The sequence below is a fragment of the Manacus vitellinus genome, unplaced genomic scaffold (genome assembly GCF_001715985.3).
Source record: "Manacus vitellinus isolate BGI_N305 unplaced genomic scaffold, ASM171598v3 scaffold_32_pilon, whole genome shotgun sequence".
Taxonomy (NCBI): domain Eukaryota; kingdom Metazoa; phylum Chordata; class Aves; order Passeriformes; family Pipridae; genus Manacus; species Manacus vitellinus.
Genome location: NW_021940460.1, coordinates 3,871,447 through 3,893,072, shown reverse-complemented (window position 1 = coordinate 3,893,072; position 21,626 = coordinate 3,871,447). Strand labels below are relative to the sequence as shown.

The window sequence follows — 21,626 nt, the reverse complement described above, 5'->3', positions numbered from 1 at the left end:
AAACTCCTGGTTTTAGTTTGACTCTGGTCATCAAGACCATGATGCTAACAGAGATAACAGAATGTGTCTAAGATTAGTCAGAATTCCTGAAGTCCCACCCACCAAAAGCCTGAGGAAGCACATACTTGTTACTGACTTAAGACAGCAGTCAATGAACTTATCCCAGGGGCATACATGTGCCCATGAGAAGGTTTGGGAAGTGCCTGACCTGCGGATCAGGAAGCACCCGATCTGTTCGCTGTTCTCATCGATAGCCCTGTGCAGAAGGGTTTGGAAGCAGCCACTCGGTCCCGGCCCCCAGCAGGTTGAATCACAGCCATGCCTGACCTGAAAGGAGAAGCACAGTGAGGCAGTGAAGGTTTTTTATGTCTCCACACTCTTACTCTAGTCCATGCTTCTGGAACACTGTCCCTCAGAGGCAGAACCTGAGATGCCTTGTCTATTCTCGTGGCAGTCACTGAATTTCAGGGAACTGCTTGAAGGTCTTCCAGACCAGTACTTTATTGGTTTACTATGGAATCCTTAATTAGGTGGTATTTATTAACAATTCAAATATTCACCCATATACTTTGATAGACAGGTCTTAGGCCAGTTGGACTGGTTATCTCACTTTCAGCACCTACAGCAAATCAAGCAGCATCTGCAGACATTGCCTTTGAAGCTCTGGCCCATTTACCTGCTTTTCTATACATTCAGCTAAACAGAGAGTTTCTTCCACGAGTTGTACTGCTAATATTGGTATTCTTCTACTAGAGAACTACAAACTTGAGCAACATGGCACTTAAGACTTGTTCCACTCCACTTTACAAGGTTTGTACATGAGTAGTTGCAGTGTTGACCCCAGAAAGGTTCTTATCCAATATCAGCACAAACAGTCAAGAACAGTTACAAGACTTATTTCTCAGGTCACCAGCACAGCTTTTAAATATTTGTCTCTAGCAGACAAAAACTTTCAAGTAACTTCCTTATGAAGAAGACAGAAGGAGGTCTACTTCAGTCTCCTAAGACATCTCCTCTTGGATCACCTGTGCCTGAAACTAAATTTACCTTTAAAGTAAATATAAGCCTTTAAAGGCCTTCTTGATGCAACTTTAAGATGCAATAAGAACTAGCACTAACACACAGGCATGTTCAGTTTTATTCAGGAAGCTGATCATTACACAAGCCTGGTATGCCATGGACTGATGCTTTCAGTGGATCTTTACTCCTTCCAGGATCTAGATAGCACATTGTATAGTATTTTATTACAGTGGCTGCAAGAGATTTGGCTGTATTTATAAAAGATTTCTGCACAAAAGAGGGGGACCTCTGGTGAAAAAAAACCTCTAAAATTAGTGATATTGGACCACTCTGTTCTTTTCATGCACTGAGTTTGGTTTTGCTGATAACCTCTTTTGTTGCTAGCAAGGTGCACAAAACTGAGACCAAATTAAGCCAACTGACAGTCTTACCAGAGTTGATGCAATATCTTCCAGGTTGTTTTCCAAGGCAAGCCACAGGGGAGGATTTCCTTTCTCATCTGGCACGGACATGTCTGCTCCCCTGGTACAAATGGCATCCACCACAAGAGGGAGCTGGTTTTTGATGGCCAACTGCAGGGCTGTCTCTCCGTCCTGTGTCCTGCAGCAGGGACAGTTCCAAGTGTGTTACTGCAGTAGTTTACTGAGAAAGCCAAAAATCCCCTCCTCACGTGTGTATTTCTGCTGTGGTAAGGTCATTTCTCTCCAGCCAAGCAAACACACCACGCTCATATTTCATCACAGCTTTGTATTTACCTTTCTTCCCCCCTTTAGTAGCAAATGATTGATTTTAAGTTGGAAAAGTGAGTGTTCTTAGCTCAGAGACACTCACTGCCTTCAGTGCAGCCATTATTTGAACAAGTTCCTTCAGAGCCAGCCTGCTGCCACAGCAGAGAACAGCTTTGTCTGCAACGTGGCAACACTTCAAGCAACAGTCAAATACCAACTGTTAAAAGCCTGGAGTTAGAACAGCAGCATTAGGCAGTTTGTACCCATGACATTCATGACAGTAGAGCTTGCCAACTTTCACAGCCAGCCTGTCAGTCATGTAAGCAGACAAATGTTCTGTTAAGTCTAATATCAAGTTGTCTAGGAGATACTCAGGAGGCAAGTTCTATTGGAATCTTGTTGCTGGACCTACATCTAATTATTTCGGATGGTGGCAAACACACAGCTCCAACAAGCTGGCAAATGGAAGTTCAGTGCCTCCAGGCCTCTCTCTAGGACTTGAGTCTGTTACAGAGGATTCTGTCTCACTCAGAATTAAGTGGCACCTCCTTCTGCAGCCACTAGAGGAGGTACTGACCAACAGAGCTACACACAGGTCCAAGCTCACACATGTAACCCCTCAGCTGTGTGCCATAAAACAGTGCCAAACACATAACTGTGCACAGATCACAGTCTGAAACCAATTTCAAGCCGTTATACAAAGGCATTCATCACCACCTGCTCTAGACACACATGCAGTTGAGTGTTGGATCAGTTAGGATCTTACCTGACATTTATATCTGCCTGATGTTCCAGCAGGAAGAGGGCACTCTTACTGTCCTGCCTCTGGATTGCCATGTGCAGCAGAGTCTGTCCATCTGACATGGTGTCATTGATGGAGGCCCCAGATCCCAGCAGCTGAGCTGCTATGGTGTGCATGCCTGAGGAGGTCAAGCTCATTAGGATTTTACTTTTGGGTCTATAAAGCAGATGCACTGAGGACTAACAGAACAGGGTTAACATGCTCAGACAATACAGTGATCTGACAGGAAAATAAGCAGGGAGTTCACAGAGGAAGAATTCCCCAGAACTGCAAGTACAGCTGTGGGCTAGAAATCTTTCACTAAGTCATAGGTGAGCACTCATTTCTAGAAGATGAAGAATCATCTAAAGCTCTCCTTGACAGCTCCTCTCCTGCAGCACAAGCCAGAACATGAACACACACCTGCTGTTTTATCTTTTAAAAAAACTCCTGTTCACAGCACAGCTTCCATATTGTTGTGAATTCTCATCTTGTGTGGAGGGTCCATACCTGTCCAAAGAGCCAATCCCAGCACAGTCTGGTCTCTTGAGTCCTTCAGACTGAAGTCAGGAATAATTTGCAAGTTGTTGGTGGCATGAAGAGCATTAGCTACAAAAAAGCATCAGGAATTAGAGCATTCTTGTACTTGACCTGCAGTCACACACTGAAAGCTGCTGCAGCAGCAGTGTCACATTTTGAAGTGGGCTGTTCCTTTAGCAATCAGTTTGAAAGATCTGAGCAAGATACCTTCAGCTTCCCTGATCTGATACTGCTTAGGATTCAGACAGTATTTCCACTACTGCCTAATCTTAATACTTACACTAAAGAACATTCAATTCTCTAGCTAAGAGGCTTAACCTGTCCCTTTCTACCTGCAATTCCAAATACAGTGGCATACACAAAGCTTTGAGAATGAAGAGTGGAGGCTGTACCACAGTGTGGTGGCAGCATCCCTCCTCCTCAGCTCCCTGGGATGGATGATATTTACCCCAATTCACCTACTCCCTTCTAAATCTCACTTATGGTAGGAGACAAAGCTGGTCTTCCTTCAGCTGTCAATCTCCCCTCCTGCTGCTAGAAAGAAGCTGAACTAGCAGCATTTGATAAACTCATCTGCCAGTATTTGAGTACTCAAGTTTCAATCCTGTTGTAACTCCAGCATTACCTCGTACAAAATCCTCTTAGTAAGAGTTAAGGGAGGCAGAAATCTCACCACAAAGGTGCCTTTACCCAAATTTTATTCCAGCATTTACCTGAAGCAAATGCTTTGAAGGGATCTCAGTTGTACAAGTAGAACAGAACCCAGGATTAACTGTTCAAGTCCATTATCTACAGTGGAGAATTTACAAGCACTCACAGGCAAAATAATTGTCTAGTCTTAACAAGCAGATGATTTAAGACTATATTTAGCCTGTCTTATTAACTGCTCTACTTTAAAAATGCTTACAGTTTGTCAAACACAGCTCAGATGCCATCTTGACACACCAATTCCCTACAGGACCAACAGTCTGAACCAGGAAACACCTACCTTTTTGTTCCAGGATGACTGACACCACATCTGGGTGATTGTAAGCAATGGCCATGTGGAGGGGAGTTTGCAGATAAACATTCTCTGCTGTTGGAGGAGCAGATGCATCCTTCTGCCCAAGCACTGCTTCTGCTGTCTGGATGTTGGGATTGGCTCCTTGCTGCAGGAGTTCTGCTGTCAGGTTGGCCAGGCCGTGCCTGCAGGCTGTGTGCAGGGGGGTTTCTCCCTTTAATAAACAGGGTGCTGGGTTAACAGCTGGAGACATGCAGAGAAGCAGCTTTTAAACTACTATTCCCACAAGAACGGGTGTGAAGAGCTTCACTCCTACTAGCTGAAGCTCCTTAGGACTTACAAACTACTTCAGTCAGCTTTCATTAAGAACTATCACACCAGGCACTGAGGGAGGTGTTAGAAGCATGTTAACAACTGCTGATGCTGCAAGAACAGTGCCACAAGAAGGGGCTGATCACCAGTAAATACCTGAAAACATGCAAAGGTTCACAAAGTGCTCCAACTTGCTTTAAGCTACAGTTTAGCAATGAGAGATCTCTGCTGGCTTATTTCTGAAGAGCAATCAGGAAACTTTCAGTCTAAGTTTCTGCTTTTACCCGTTTGTTTTGGTGGTTGACTTTTGCTCCGTGAGTTGCTAGGAAGAGAGAAGCTGCCTCATTTCCTGCACCAGCTGCCCTCTGAAGCAAGCAGTTTCCTAAAGAAAAACCAGGAACACTGTCAGAGTGCTATTCCAACCACATTTTGATACTAACAAGTGTGCTAACACCTTCCCCACTACCTTACAACATTGAAGTTTGAAGTCAACAAAGAAAATCTTGCCTATTAGTAGCCCCCTTGCAACTCTGGACTGGACATGCACTACCATTTAGCAATTACACATTTTGAAACTCTAAAGAGGATATTAGAACCTGGCAATGAGTCCAGATTTTCTGTCACTTCCTGCAAGTCCAGCTCAGCCTGGGGCTGTCAGTGCTTCAGCTCTGGGTAAAGCTGCTACCACCTCCCATTTACTGTGCAGCAAATGCTGTTGAAACCTCATCCAGCTCCTCTGAGTGCAGTCAGCATTTAAGCAATTAACTTACAAGCCTTTCACCTACACAGAAATACAAACCTCTGGTTTACCTGTCACTGTGTCTGGAGCATCTGTGTTGCTGCCTCGTTGGATCAACCTTGCTGCAAAACTGTTCTCATCAAAGGAGGTTCCGTTCACAACAGGGGCATCCTCAAAGGGGTTCACAGACTGATCAGACGACACAGTGATGTACTGAACTGCAAGCCACAGAGCTGTGCTTCCTTCATGATCCTTCAGCTCCAAGTCTAGTCTAAAAATAAGAGTTAGTGTCCCCCAGTTTATACCTTAAAAAGTGGTTCCCCATCTCAGCTTAAGTTTCAAGAGGCTGAACAGCTGTACTAGCTCATCTCGCACCTCACTGACAACTCCTGCTTGCCAAAAAACCTGCTGTAGCTCCAGTTACCTCAGAGAATATGGGAATACTCTGAAACAAGCACAACACCTTCTAGGACTACTAGAGTCAAACTTATTGCTCCCAGGAGAAGTGTGGCCCTGGTAGATCTGAGCTCCCACTAAGTATAGCAAAGAGGCAACTCCTTTTTGTATTTGAGTAAACTGTGTGCAAGAACTGCAAATTCAACTGCAAAGAAACTGAGTCAAGCAAAGTGTTCTGCTTCACCACCCTAAGAAGTCACCTGTGGCAGCTTTAAGCAGAACCCAAGAACATATTGAGACATTTCGAGTATTATCACTCCTTTTAGCTCCACTACAAATGGATGTTACTACATCACCTTTGAAATTATTTCACCCTCTTTGAAAAACACAAGAGATGCAGTTTGCTGCTTCTCTACAGTAGGGTAAAAACTCATGTGGCTTCTGGCACCTTTAGTTATGGAAAGCCTTTACACTTTTGCATCCCAAGCCTATTACTGGTCTTACTATAAGGCAAAGAGGCACAGAGGAGTTGTTAAACCAGGTTTCATATATTCACTGTACAAGGTAACGTGTGTTTTACATGTAAAAGGAACTTACTGCTTGCACTGGAGCAGCTGACTGAACACAGGCTCGTTCCTGACCACGATGGACACGTGTAACGGGGTCCTGTAATTGCAGCAAAAAAGTACAGTTACATCAGGAACAAGAGAGACACTTGATTTTGGCCCTGGTCATCAACATGCCCTGTAGATTTATGGGTTTAACTTCTGTCTTTTCTTTCAGAAGGGCACAAACACATCTCGAAACAAAGAGCAGTCTGCTCTTCCAGTGGACACGCTTTCAAATAATTTGCTGTAAGCAACTCAATGTAAGAGTGAACTTTCAAGGAAGAAGCACAAGAGCTTGATCTATTGGAACTTTGTACACACAGTTCTTGTGCCCTGGAGTATATCAGCTTGTGTACAGCTGATACACTCCAAGTCTTCTATATTATTTTATACACTTGTGTGCCAGCCCAACCTAACCTGTGAAACAGCTTCCTGAAACAGGCCCTGCACTTCAGATGAACACACTGCACATATTGCCTTGCTTTGAGGTAATTTCAGTTTCCCTGACAGCTTCAAAGGGAAGTATCTTTCAGAAATACTATTTGGCATCTTAGCTGGCCTTCTTTACTGTTCAGTGATTCAATAAAGGCAAATTAACTGTGTGCCATGTGTCCTAACACCATCAGCTCACCCCAGCTTTCTGTAGCGGGGCTGTGTTTAATTGGCCATGACAGGGAACCATTCAGCCTGCACAGCTTTCTGCTCTGAGTGCTGCCCACAGGTCTCCAACTGGCTCCACAAATTCACCCTTCCTGCTTTCCAGTCTCACCCGTGCTTTGCTGACAGACCTGAGCAGGTTCTCAGCACCTGATCAGCACAGCACTGTCTGTTAAAGTGCTGACTTGGCTTCCCCCAGTATTTACCTGCCTTTGTTGTCCTGCATGTTTGGGTTGGCTCCTGCCTGCAGGAGGGACTCTGCAATCTGTGCCATCTCTGCCATGACATCAGGGGAGTGCTTCTTGGGGCTGTAGGATGCCACGAGGTGCAGAGGGGTCTCCTGGTCCCCCAGAGTAGCAGCATTCACACGGGCACCATTTTTAATGAGAAAGTTTGCAGCAAATTTATCTCCTTTGGGGAAACAAAACAAGGTTATTTGTGGATAGATACACCCTATGTACTTTATACTCCAGAAAACAGATACACAGGATTTCCCTTCAGACCATACATTCATTCCAACACAAGAGTCTGCTCCTACAATGCCTTAGCAATAGGCAACTTCAACCCTTCACTGCAAAGTCAGGACTAAAATATTTCACAAGCCCTTGGAAAAAGTGTTTTGTCCACAGGTGACTCAAGTTCACACACGAGTTTATTATTACTGTGATACTGAATTTGCTAGTTCCTCCATCAAAACAATTCATTGCTGCTTTAATTGACCACTGGACAAACTGTGACACCAAACATACAAGTATTGTTTTCAACAAAAGGTACCATTCCAGGGCATCAGTCAAAAGTGTGTAGTTGAAGTCAGTCACCTGTTCAGTCCTGCTACACAAACAAGCAGTAACACAGCCTTTGCTCTGGAAGGCTTAGCTCCATTATATATAGGATAAGGCCTTCAGCAGTTCAAACCCACCATGCACAGCATTCCCAAGAACTCCCTCTTGAGAGCTTCTCAGGAGTCACAGCTCAGGCCCACTGAGACACATGGAAGCTTGGACTTGAACCACCAGGGTGCAAACAATGGCCTCAGGGTCATATTTCATATTAACCACCCTCACTCCAAAGAGTACCTTGAACAGACACAGTCACACCTTGTTTGGCCTGAATGCACGACTGGAGAACAAAGAACAGGGTTCCAATCTATATTGCTGTATTATCTCTGCCAATGAAACCCCAAATCCCATTTTCTGATTCCCATGTCTGACATTCCCCCACTCTCCAGCCATCAGAAGTGATAAGAATCACGTGGCAAGTTCAGACAATTTGCTTTAGCTCCATTTCCAGAACATGTGATAGTTAACAGTGACTGATTCACTGAAGCTGTGGTCACTGAGAAGCAAGCATTCATTCTCAGAGCCCTAGCTCAGGCTGAAAGCAGACAGCACAACCAGAGGACAAATGCCAGCATTTGCTGCAACCTTTGCAGTGCTCTACAGGCCTGCAGCCACCACCACACTGACCTATGCCTAGAAGGTCTCCTACTCCTGCTCAAGTTTCATTCACAGGATCAGCCACCAGCTTTACCCTGTTTAGAGATGTAGGAGATTAAAAGAAGAAGTTGGGAGCTGAGTTTAAGTTTTTTGAGCCCAAAATAACTTCTAGGAGTCCCAGAGAGTTTGCTGTTTAAAAATAAACTCATGCTTGGCTTTCTGGAGCAGAGCTGCCAAAGACATTGCAGGAAACCAGCAGCACGAGGTGTTCACTGCAGATTTTTCCCACACTTTGACCACAGGCCAAGATGCTGCTGATCCAAAGCCTTCAGAGTGCTGTGGCCATGGCAACCAGGTCCTGCTGTGCTCCAGTTCTCATCAGATGCATTTCCCACTCTGAGGTGGAGATCAGCTCAACATAACCCTGTAGTTGTACTCAGACTCCAGTGGTAACTACACTACTATTCAGCAGAGCTTTGAAAATATTCAGACTGGACAGAGGCACCTCCACTTGCTCCTCATCTTCTTTCAGTCACATTTTCCTCCCCTAGGACTGCTGTGCAGTAGCACAGACCCTTGCTGTTAACCAGCACAAAGAAGCATATGGTCCAAGTCTAGAAAAAGATTTCATCTTTATGACTCTCATGCTGTCACACTCAATCCCAGCTATTTGTCACACAGACATGGTATTGTCAAATTAGAATATTCCCAGTGTCTCCCTACATTTCTTCCTTTAGCAGGCAATGTTCTACTGGATTGCACCTGGATGGCAAGTAGCACAAGTTTCCCCAGCCAGCAGCCCGGTCTCAGATCCAAAGAAGAGTCTGTTTGCTTTTAAGTTTAAAAAAAAAAAAGAAACAGGACAAAGTCCATCCTTCACTACAGTCTTCTAACTGAAGTGACAACTACAATGTGACACAGGAACAGACTTAGGAATCACGCTGGGAACAACTGAAAGTTAATAAAGCTTCATATCCCATGTCCTTACCCCTCTGGATGGCTTTGTGCAGCAGACTCCAGCCTCTCGTGTCTGCCCTGTCCACGTCAGCCTTGTGGTTGACCAGGGTAGTGGCAATGCCCTCCAGCCTTTGGGCCAGGGCCAGATCCAGAGCAAGGTCTCCATTGTGATCCAATTCATTGAGCTTCCCAGGAAGCTGCAACACAAACACAGTGCACTGACACTAGAGACAGGCTCACCAGCCCAAGTGAGTGTTTTAACAGCCCAGTCCATGATCAGCAGTCAGCCCTCCAGTTCCAGTGCAGAATCCTGGTGCTGTGTTTTGGTGAGGGCACCCTGCACAGGGACAGTCACTGCACCACAGGCAAAGCTGCCCAGAGGGCTGTTCCATGACAAATCAGGAGCTGTGTTTGCAAGCCTTGTCCAACTCACAGAAAGCAAGATTAGTGCACTCAAACATGTCACCAGATAGGCATATTCAATGTAGGAACAATCATTCAGTTATTCCTTTAAGATACCTCAAATCCCACCTGGATTAGCACCTAGGGGTGTACATACCAGCAAAGTCCCAGCTTCCAATTAAGATTTGAGGCAACTTAAAGTACTAATTGAATAATTCTTGATAATTAATACTTGAATTCTACATTCTCCCTTGTTGGGGGACATCTTATTCACTAGTTACTTAGAGTTTTCACCCAAACAGAACAAACACCTGTTACTTCAAACTTTCAACAGAAGAGGGAAAGCATCTGTTCAAAGAAATGATTCTTACTGAACTGCCATAAAGCAGCAAAGTTGACTATTATACCATTCAGTTTTAAATGTACATGGTAATATCAGATAAGGGATTTTATTACACACAGTCTGCTGTATGCAGGGTGTTTCAGAAATGTTATGAATCACTTCTGAATTATGTCTTCATGGAGCCTCTGCTGCTAGACCTCCATGACGTACACAGAGTAGCTGTGGCAATATTAAACATGCAAGTTAAGAATATTAAACATGCAAGTTAAGAATTAGTGAGAAAAATCAGTAACAAGGTTCAGACTGGGAGTTCAAAGCCAGCTACCTGAAACACCAAATTCTAGGAGATAGATCAACTCAGTCTCACCTGTGAATCCATTTCTATTAGATACAAAAAGACCACATCTTCTCTCTCCACTTTAATAGCCTTATGCAGAGGATATTCTGTCTTGGACTTGAACATTTTGTACAGTAACTGGGCACTCATGCTGCTGAAATCTTCCTTACGCAGGTCATCCTGGGAGCAATTAAAGAGAAGGGTAAGCAACACTCCTGTTTTATTTATAGACAAGGCATTGCACAATGGAATTCTGAAGTTCACAAAACAAGCTCAGTGAAAAGTCCCATTTTGGTAACATTTTGGCAGGAACAATCCAAGATAACCTTTTAAGATTTAATCAGGAAGTTTTAAATCTTACATTTTAGTTTCGAGATCACTTAGTGCAAATTTTCTTCCTTTCTGTCTACAGACATGGAAAACCAGCATTGCAGCAGACATCATGGTAGATTAACATCTAAGCTTAAAAACAATCCTCTATCTGGTCTTATTCTTAATTCTGACAAAAAAAGGCCTACAACTTGAAAACTGACAACTCCTCAGAACTTTGTAAAATTATCAATAAAAGTAAACAGAAACTTAGGGGTATAAAGACCTAAATGAGTTAGTGTTCATTTGACTAAACAGAAACAACCTCATTTTCAGGTAGAATTAAGCATGAAAAGTTAGGAACCAGAAGCAGTCAACAGTTAAAAGTGCTGACCCACAGGTTCAGATACAATAATCTTTTTTTATGCATTAACATATCAAAGCTTGTGCCTTAGTATCAGTCAAAGAAAGAAACATCCACATCTGGATGATGCATTTTAGGTTTAGAATAATCTAAATCCCCACACACAAGTCTACTGTTGACAAGCCTTATTGAAAAGGTCAATCCACTACTTAGTTAATCAAACTTTCTTCAAAATAAAAGAGATCAGAGCAAGTGAAACTTCCAAGTCGGTTGCAAGACCATTTGCTTCTCCCTCCATTACTGAAGATAAACTTCCCTGGCTTCCATGAATTATTTATAGAAGTAAAAACAGGTCTGGGATTTGTGACCTGGATAGACAGAGACCAACTATGGATGAACTTCTAAACAGTTTGGAGTCCAGATTTGATAAACAACCCTCCTGCTTATTAGAACAGTCCCTTTTCTTTGGCTCAGGAAACTGAGACACTTTGTACAGTGAAATAGTTCCAAGGAACAGAACAACTCTTCAGGTTATGAGCTACTCCCCTCCAAGACATTCACACCACACAGACAACAGATTCAACCTCTAAAGACAATTAAAATCTCTCAAAGGAGCCACTTAATGTTCTTTGCTTCAAACATATAATTGTAAAGAACCCCAAACAACACAGTGGCAAAAGTACACGTTGTAAAGATAATCAGGACAGTTGGGAAGGGAAAAGTCACCCTGCCTCAGAGGCAGCCCCAGAACTCACACCAGGGCTCAGCTTTTCATCAGCACTGTTGTCAGTATAACAGGTCACTTTAGTCACTGCAAGTTATCAGGAATCCACGAAATCCCCATCCCAACTGGAATGCTTGTAACCAAGAGATACTGCTGAGGTTAGACACTGCAGTAAGTTAAGCAAAATTCTCCTGATTAAGTTCCCATACTGTGCAAGCATTTTTGCTCTTGTTTCCTCCTGCCAGGACTCACCCAGTGACTGGCAATGATCTCTGCACAGTAGTTCAGGAGGGTGCTGGCACTCAGCTCCTCAGCAGTCTGGTAGAAACGGATGCAGTTCCTGACATTAACTAGTGACATGACTCCTTTTTCACATCTGTCAAAACAGGAAAGCCAGTGGTCAGTAATCCAACAGCTTTGCTGCAATCACTGTCCCATGTTCTAACAGTGTTCCAATACTCCCTTTCCTAGATGCCAGCAGAAAATGGCTTGGACTTGCTTTTTACCATAAGGTTGAGCAGCATAAACATGCTTCAGTCAGAAGCCCTGAGAGCAGCTTCCCTAAGAGCAGACTTCCATTGGAATCCATCCAGCCACGGGCCAGGGTAACACCACACTGCAGGAATCTGCAAGTGGGGACACATCCCAGTTCTCCCAAGGGCACAAACTGCAGTTCATTCACTGTGAAGGAAGGGAGATGTGTATCTTCACAGTCCTACAGTGATCACAGGCAGGGGTTGTTCAGATGGGATATTGGGGAAAATGTCTTCATGGAAAGGGTGGTCAGGCACTGGCACAGTTGCCCAGGGCAGTGGTGGAGTCACATCCCTGGAGGGGTTTAACAGACCTGTGGATGTGGCCCTTGGGGACATGGGTTAGTGGTGCCCTTGGCAGTGCTGGATTAATGGTCAGATTTGAACTCAGAGTTCTGCTCCAGACAAAACAATTCCCTTATTTTATGATTCCATACTTACCAAGACATCTAATAATTCCCAGTGACATCCTAGACATGGATCTGTCACCAGACTACCATGAGCAGACACCTGCTAAGTTCACAGTACAACATGAGGACAGTTTTTAGGCTGGTACAAAGCTTGAAGGCAGTTTTAGCACTGGGCTTACAGATACCAACATCTTTGGTCAGCACACTTGACAGCAGTTTAGTCTGCTTCATGTTGGAGGCACACAAATCATAGATTATGGATGTCATGTACTGCTACAGACACCCCTTGGGCAAAAGATTATTCTATCAAAGGATACTCTGACTAAACCCAAGGCTTTGAAGTTGTACAAAACTTGAAGAGGTTTCAACTTGTACATTCAGGTTCCTCACTAAATGGTTTTTTAGAGCACTCCATCAAGAAGACAATCCAGCCTCTACTAGAATGGTAATTGCAATCTCAGAATGGGAAAGCATTGCACTGTTACATTAACCTTATTTCTGAAGAAAAGTTACCACCAAGATGCACAGAAGAGCAGCTATTTCAACTGAAATGTCACCTATGCTATTTTAATACTGCAAGCCACCTCACACTGACTCTTCCCAGCATTCTCTAACAATTCCTTTCCTGCAACTCTCCAGAGCCTGGTGCTATTGTACTGATCTCTGTCTCTTCTTAACATCAAATTAGGGTTATTAGTTTGACTGGGAGAGGAACTGGAAAGTAAATATATCAGCTGTGAGAAGAACTGCTACAGTTTAACTGTAGAGCAAGGCTTCATTTCCCATTTCCCATAAACTGAATGTCAGGCTGCATTATTAAAACCTCAAGAGTTTGAAAAAGCATAATTTTAGCTAATTGCCAGCAGTTATTTCTATTCAAACAAAGTTGAAGAGTTCAAGCAGATTCACTGTATTTACTAAGACTCACCTTTCCCTAAGCAGCTGGAGCTGGAATTTATTAGCCAGCTTCATGAGCTCTGTCAAGAAGATATCATCTTCTCTGAGCTCCAGTTCATCTGTGTAGATCCACCTCAGCATTGCCATGGTTACCTCTGGGTCAGCATCTGCTGCAGGGAGCAAGAGCATTAATGAAATCCCTAAAAACAATCTCCAGCTCAAGTAGTTGCTGTTCCTTTGACTGCTGAAAGTCACAGCTACCATAAAAAAAGCCTTGTTGAAACTGTACCTCTTTAGTTCAACCAAGATGGCAAAACAGAGGCAAAACTGGGCAAAAGTTGAAACTAATGACAACGTTGGCACCAAGCTGGAAAACCTCTTTCCACTGGAACACTGTGCAGAATGCAGGGAGCCCTATAGCATCTCCTACCTGCTACACAAATGTTGCATATTTAGGGGCCAGTGATGCCCCTATAAAGTCCTTGGACCCTCACATATGGTCAAATACAAATCTACATTTGACAAGCACAAAGTCCCTTTTTGATTTAAGAATCCTCTCTCTATATTACAGCCACATGTTCTGAACTGCTGCATTCCAAAGGCACTTGCACCTTGCTACACCTTGGAAATGACTCAAACTGCTGGGAACCATTTCCAGGAAAGGTGCAAAAGTGCCAGTCCAAGGACCTGCTCAGATTTCAGGTGTTTACAAGACTGACCACAAACTGATGTTTTACATAGTGAGAAAACTCAAACCTGTACCACAGGACACTACACAAGCCCAATGGTCTTTGTCACCACTCACAAGTATAGTCACAACCCTTCTTACAAGGATGCAGATGAGAATAACTGCAGTAAGACCAATTACAACAAAAATACCAGTCATTTAGAAAACTAGCCTTACTCCTTTAAACTGTTTTGGTTTTAAAATGAAAAAAATTTAAAGTTGAAAACCTTTAAGAGACTGAAATACCCATCCTAAAACATCTTTAGATCTGCAGAGCATCAGCAGCCCTTGGCATGAACAGCCTCCCAGGAATCAGGAGGTTTGAGTAAGGCAAGTATTTTTTGCCAGACTTGAAGCAATCAGAAAACCTACTTGAGATGTACAATCAGTTGTGCCTTGGCAGAGGTAAGAAGTGCATCTTCTCCCTCTCAACAAGAGAACATGTGTTCATCTCTTCCTACCCTTTAAAGATTAGAAAACTCTATAGATCACATGAACTCTAAAGACACTCAACTGCTGTCTGTATTTTGGAGATAAGATTCAGGCAATCTCAGCTTGCAAGTTCTTAAGAGAACCCCTTAAGAAAACACAACAATATCCAGGGAGCAGCTTGTTGCTCGTTCCAGCTACTTCATAATCCTTGTGCCACTTCTCAAATTTTATAAAAAATTCAATTTTACAGTGAAAGTATCATTTACTAGCACTTCTTTCAAGCATCATTTTGTAACAGGAAGTGTTTGCACTGTTAAACATTTAAGACTGCAGTTACAGTTGAGATTTTCAGCTTAGCTGTGGAGCTAGAAATGCTGTGCACTGCCACTGGTAACAAGACTACAATTAACATAAGAGCTTTTTAGTAATAATTTTTGTTAGCATAGCACTCAAATTAAGAACTCCTTGGCATCTGTTTTCTTGTGGCTGCAGAAAGACCCATAAATCACATTGCAAGGAAGCCCATGCTGTCTCATAAAACCAGCTTGCTGTGACTTGCTCCTCTTCCAGTTTGTCTGCACTTGGGATTCACAGTAAGATTAAGTGCAGAAAGTGAAGCCAGTGCTTAATATTCAACATGCCAGTCAGCAGCCTGCTTAACTTCATACCTGGCTTTAATGCTCATAAATTAATTGTATAAGGCTCTTCCACACTGTTAAGGGCAGAAAAGCCTGTCAAGAGGTTCAATCTGTAGAAACACTGCCCAGTGTAAGTACATGCAAGAAACAGCAGAACAAAACACTCATGTAGAAGACAGTCTTTCAGAAACCTTCTCTTCCTCACCTGTTTTGCAAAGGTATCAAAGTGCCAAAGCAAACACCTTTAATAACACCAGTATTTGGATTCACTTCCCACACACACCGTGTTAACAAGCAGCAAGGTATTTCCATGACACACTTCAGAGAAATGATGCACACTACCTCAAAAAGCCCTGTCCTTAGAAAGGAAGAAGTCAAGTTCCTCCAAATAGATTTGTTTTTCATTATGTTTAGTTGACTCTAGAAAAGACAAACAGGCCACCAATCTCAGCCCCTGTTTGTTAAAGAGAGAGAAGGCAGGTTATTGATTTAACCAGCACTAACACCCAGGTCACAAGCTCACCACCACGTTTCAGAGACTCTGAAATCCATAATCAACAGATCAAGCACCACTTTCAGTGGACAGCACTGGTCTGGAGGGCACACAGGTAACCTTTTCCCAACAGGCCCTTTCAGCAGTCACCCTAAAGGCAATCAAAGCATCACAACACTCAGCAGGGACTGACCTGACAGATCCAGCTCCTCGGTGGAGGCGAGGTTGGCGAGGCTCCACGTGTCACTGCGCGCCGCCAAGACAAATTTGTGAGCTCGGATGTGCTTGTCCCCAACCTTTATCTTCAGATCACTGAGAAAAGAGCATCAACATGTATAATGCAGACTCCCCCTGTGCTTGGATACATATGGATTCAGCATCTCCACCTGTCCTAGTATCCCCATTTAGGTTCAAGTTGTTGGAGACTTAAAACACATTCATTTTTTTAAGTAGAACATGTCAGATGACAATTCTTATTTTTCTAGGGAGAAATGCAGTCAGTCATTAGTATTTCAAGTGCTTGGTTAGGTTGTTTTTTTTTAACCATTTCAGAATGAACAGCAAGAGGATTATTGCAGAAGTTAGGAAAAGCCAACAATCTTGAGGTTAAATATTTATGTCACAGTGTCCATACTAATACTGTCAGCTAAGCACCAGTGGTTTCAGGCAAGACCAGCAAGAGCACAATGCTGTTTGACAGCAATCTGAGTGCAAGGCAGAATCCTCAGCTCCCAGGAGACCAGCTGTCAAGAACACCAGCTTCATCCTGACCCCTTTACACCAGGTTATTCTCTGTAGTTAGAAAATACCTGCCCTGCTTATTTTAAAGTCCCATGGCTTGCAAATGTTCTGGCTGTGTAGGTGCTTTCCAGACCATTTTGTAACTCAAAGCTATAAACTACAGGACAAAACAGAGATGTTACTTAACAAAATCTGCACTGGGACTCGCCACCTTTCTCATTTTATATCTGTAGGTCCTTTCAGACAACATTTCTGTGCCTTTAAAGCTGAACAGAAATAAAGTGATCCAACTCTTCTGACATATCCTACCTAACAAATCTTTCACCCAGCAGGCTACAGTGAGTTTTTGCAGGCACAGACCCTTCTCTCAGGGAGAGATGGCCAGGCAAGGAAGTTGAACCAAAATAGATTCTCCCTTTACATGACTAAACTCCTTTACTATCTTGGTATTGCTTTCAGCAACAGCAAAGAAATTGATAAATATCACTGTAGTTTCAGAATTAAATCAGTTCAGGGATCTGGAGTATTGAAGGTGATCCTTAATGTGCCTATGGAAAAGAAACCATTAAACCTAATTATGTGTTGAGATTTAAAAATACAGTATGACTTGTATCACTGCATCATATACATCACTAATACAGCCAGACAAGCCAATTTAATCAGGCTTCTTTACACACAAGAGGAGCACAGAACTGGCTTCAAAGACAAAGCCTTTCAAGAAAGTAAGGTTTTCCAGATATGTTGTGTAATTATTCCATCCACTAGACCAGTTCAAAATTACTTCTGTTCAGAGGGAGCTTGGCTGTTGATAGTGATCATGGTCAGTTTTCTCTGAATTTGTCTTAAGTGTCAGTCTTAGAGACAAACTTCTGCTTAGAGCTCTTGATTCAACACCTGGATTCAGTGTGCCACCCGATCTTCCACCTGCAACTCTTTCCCACCATGCAGCAAAGCACTTCCCCTAAGAGCAGGACCCAGTGCAGCCATGAAGATCAAAGGTGCCAGAGAGGGATCCCTCACCTGTACTGCTCCTGCTGGTAGAGCTCAGCCACGATGGTGAGAAGCCGACTGATGAAGGTGTCGCTGGCATTGTCCTGGTTGGCCTCCACAGCCAGGAGGCTGCACCTCCTCTCTGTGTCCACCAGCTTCTTCTGCAGCTTCACATACTCCTGGCGGAGGAGCAGCAGGTGCTTTTCCAGCTTGGCCACCTCCTCTGCAAGGCACAGTGTCACTCCAGGTAAGGTTGAGACATGCACACCTTTGGTGGCTGAGATTGCACCCTCAGATTGCACATCCAGTTAATCACACAGCACTCCAGGAAGGGTCTCTCCTCTTCCACTGTGTTTGAGCATCTCACCCCCAATATTAAACCTTCTATTTCAAATCATTTCCATAAACACATCAAAAAACATAATACAGTGATAGCAGCCACTTACAAGGAAAGTTCTGAACTCTGTTTTGTCAGGAATGCTGAAAGTTTTCTAAAGCCATGGGAGTCCATGACTGTGGGAATTATGGTGGGGTAGAGGACTAACTCTTTAGTTCTTACCCATTTTTTCAGGCCAGTTAAGATGTCATTTGACTTCAGAGCTGAGACTTAAAACACAAGTGAGCATTAGAACAGTTGCTGAAGTACCATATCTGTCTTAGCTAGTCAGCTAAGAAATACCTTACAAATCTAACCAATGATTGTAAGTGGGAAAGTTCCTACAAGATTACTCCCTACCAGCCAGGAATTCATCATTCAATGACCTTCCCTCAAATATTTACTAAATGTCACTAATACAAACAACGAGAAACTGAGCTCTGTTGATCAGTGCTTTCTTCTTGCTTCTGTAGAAAAGTTCAACAGCACAGCTGACCTTGGCCTTGCAGACAGAACACCTCATTCAGCCCTTCCTCTACCAACTCTGCAGCAAATGCTCTCTCCTAAGTCTTTAAACTTAACTACTGCAATGGATAAACAGAAAGCAATATATTTTATTCTCTGTTTGTACTTGTATTCTATGAAGGTACTTCCTTCAACAGCTTTTTATTCAGCTTCATCCTTTAAAATTTCATAGATATCATCTCCTTTGGGATAGCTTCCTTTTTCTACTGAAATATGCTGTGATTTCAGAATTGTGCCACACCAACCCTCAAAGAGGGTTTGAAATCCTGCTGTGGTCAGTCTTTCTATCTGAAGATAAATGTAGTGTTGGTGTTCTCAGAATTAGAAGGGCACATCTATTGAGCAATGGCTTCCTGACTGATTCCTAAGGAAGATGTCAGGGGGCACAGAGCAAGTGCTACTGTTAGAGCAGGGAAAGCTGGAGTCTGACAGCAACCCAGAGGGAAAGACACTGAGAACTGCACCAAAAATTAGAGTATGAACACCACCACTGTCCACACAGCAAGAGTTTTAGTTGCCAAACACATTCAAATGCCATTCAAATTCAGCTGCTCACTGAACCTCACAGCACACACCACCTCAGAGAAACACTGCACCTCCTAGTCCTCCCTGGGAGTGGGATGGTGGGAATAAAGAGCCAGTACCAGAGGTAACATCTCAAATATTGCCATTCCACCAAGGTCAGCTCCCTGGCTCCAAATTAGCCTGAGTTCAATAGGGCACGAGGCAGAACTACCTTGAAACCCTAAAAAGCAGCAACTGAAGCTTTGTGCATCACTGACCATCAGGCTTGTTCCTGCTGCTCCCAGGGCAATCCCAGACAATCCCTACTGGCAGTGAAAGCACCTCAAGGAACCAAAGCTGTGAGAAATCTTGTTTTCAGACTGACAGCACATCCCTCCTGCAACCTCAGTGAGAAGGATTGAGAGGTATTTGCTTACTGTAATAATCACAAGAGTTGTAAAATAAGAGTTTCTGTTATTCTACATGACAGCTGCACACCTCTTGTGTAGTGGCCACACTTGAGGACAATATTTGATCTCAGAGCACATTTCAAGTGCACATTCACGACAGTTCTCAACACCCAGTTAATCAACACTCACTGAAAAGAGAAAAGCCTCAAGTTTTCCCTGGATATTGTTCACTTAAAGAGTGAACAAGCCAAATGCACAGTTACTGCAGGCACACACCCCCCTAATGAAGATCTTTGCCTCAACACACTGGAAGGACAGACTCAGTAAGACACCACTAAGTCTCTGGCTAAACATCAATCCAAATTACTCAGGGAAGAGATGCCTGGGTTCAGCAGAGAGGGACAGACAAAGTGACTCCCCCTCTGAAATACTCAGTTCCCAGAGGGCCAGGCAAGAAAATAAAAGCAGTGTTTGTTAACAGCTTTCTGGCAGACAGACCAGCATCTCATGAACTGGCAGTTTATATTCCATATCAAAGACTTCAAAGAGGACTTCAGGAAAGGCCAATGAATTTTTCTTACAGGAGAAGGCACAAAAGCACTTGAGAGCAACTGGATAGTTGAATGCAAAGAGATAAGTAGGGAGGCAACAGGGAATGGGGAGACAGATAGCACCTTCCAAAAATTAAGAGGGTCTAGTGGAAGCTTGTATTGCAGAAAAGAGAACTGTTAAAATCCAAGTGCTTTCTCAAGTCCCATTAGACTGAATTAATTTGAATGGTGTCACTGACACCCTTGCAGCACAACAGCAGCACTCCAGGAGCTCTGCAGAGCTCACCAGAGCCTGACAAAAGGACCCATTACACTGCCCATCCCACCCATCATAAAGCAATAAAGGAAAACGTTTGTTTACTTATGAAGCAGAACCGAGTGAAATACTTCAGAAAAATAAATGATTTCCTTACCCCCTCGAGTCAGGTCCTTCCTCCACTGCTCCACACTCTGACCCTCAGCCCCACAAGGCTGTACAAGCTGCTGCTTTCTTGTTCTGCCTCATTTTTGCCCAATTTTGACCTTCACCCTGACACCACCCCAAAGTTGTACAGCAAACTTCCTGCTGCTTTACATTCAAGCCTTAATCCAACAGTTTTTACCCACACCTGCATGTAACCTGCATGCAAACCTCTGCTATTAGTGGTACAGAACTCACAGACACTACAAATGCTCAGCCCTTGTCTTTATAAACTGTTCCATTTGTAGGTAGTAATTGCAGTAAATCTAATTCAGGACACTTCCTTAAGAAAAAGCACCAGGCTTTGAGCAAATAAGCAGAGTTTGACAAGCTTCCCTCCTCAATAAGCCTTCACTTTCCTGCTGACTCTCCAATATTATCAGTTCTTAACTAGAAAAATGTTTCTGCATCTAATTACCTTGTCTGAAGGGACAAAACAAGCCTCTCTATCAAGATACCCTAAGGAACAGAGTGAGGAGAGCTGCAACTCCAGCTTATTATTCCTGTTCACACAGGACCATTCATTGGTCACGTGCTTCCTTCAGCCAAAAGATCAGAGAATTCCTTGAGTCAGGGAAGAATCTCTGAGAAGTACAGATGTCTGCACCAGGGCTTGCCCCAACTGCAGTTTGTTTCTGCAGAGCAGGACCCCGAGCCAGAGCCTCAGTCCTTGAGGGTCTCAGTGGGCAAAGTTTCACTACCTGAACACAACTTGGACATCTAAAGCCCTCCAGACCTGGTCACTAAGGCTCAAAGGCAAGCCTAAGAGGCTGGTCAGCTAAACATGGAGCTGTGGGATTCCAGCACACAAGAAGTTAGGAGTTGCTCTAAGGATTTATTAAACGAGCCTGACTGCAGCATCCTCTCGGCTGATGCATGACAGAGATCAGCATCTGCTACATCCCAGTCCATCTTCCACAAGTGGTCCTAAAATTCCACCACTGTCTCAGAGTCGCCCTTCAGGAGTTGAAGGCTGTGCTTTGGAGACTGGAAACTCATTTCCTTTGTAACTCGTGGCATTTTAGCACAGTTTGCCGACTCAGTTCCCTCCGAGGAGAAAAAGAGGAACCTCGTCTTGCAGAAACGAGTAGAACTGTAAAAATCCAAGCGGTTTTTTTCCAAATCCCGTTATACTGAATTGATCTGCACGGTGTCACTGGCACCTTTCAGGCAGAGCAGCAGCACTCCGGGAGCTCTGCAGGTCTCACCAGAGCCTGACAAAAGAGCTCGAGCACAGGTGACCGGGAGGCTGCAGCACAGCCCCAGGAGGCTCCAGGGAAAGCCGG

General features: G+C 43.7%; 1 protein-coding gene across 1 annotated transcript in view; it reads right to left on the bottom strand.

The window, feature by feature from the left end:
* The window catches only part of ANKFY1 (ankyrin repeat and FYVE domain containing 1), a 28,268-nt gene extending 10,191 nt beyond the window's left edge, over window positions 1-18,077 (bottom strand). The window contains exons 1-16 of the mRNA XM_018076518.3: window positions 18,074-18,077; window positions 17,545-17,737; window positions 15,977-16,095; window positions 13,525-13,663; window positions 11,906-12,029; window positions 10,287-10,436; window positions 9,206-9,371; window positions 6,988-7,192; window positions 6,114-6,182; window positions 5,192-5,391; window positions 4,666-4,763; window positions 4,058-4,283; window positions 3,040-3,138; window positions 2,515-2,668; window positions 1,452-1,620; window positions 209-327 (exon numbers count right to left, since the gene is read on the bottom strand). Of these exons, the coding sequence (XP_017932007.1) occupies window positions 209-327; window positions 1,452-1,620; window positions 2,515-2,668; window positions 3,040-3,138; window positions 4,058-4,283; window positions 4,666-4,763; window positions 5,192-5,391; window positions 6,114-6,182; window positions 6,988-7,192; window positions 9,206-9,371; window positions 10,287-10,436; window positions 11,906-12,029; window positions 13,525-13,663; window positions 15,977-16,095; window positions 17,545-17,737; window positions 18,074-18,077 (2,234 nt within the window). The remainder of the gene's footprint in view (window positions 1-208; window positions 328-1,451; window positions 1,621-2,514; window positions 2,669-3,039; window positions 3,139-4,057; window positions 4,284-4,665; window positions 4,764-5,191; window positions 5,392-6,113; window positions 6,183-6,987; window positions 7,193-9,205; window positions 9,372-10,286; window positions 10,437-11,905; window positions 12,030-13,524; window positions 13,664-15,976; window positions 16,096-17,544; window positions 17,738-18,073) is intronic.
* Window positions 18,078-21,626: the final 3,549 nt, after the last annotated feature.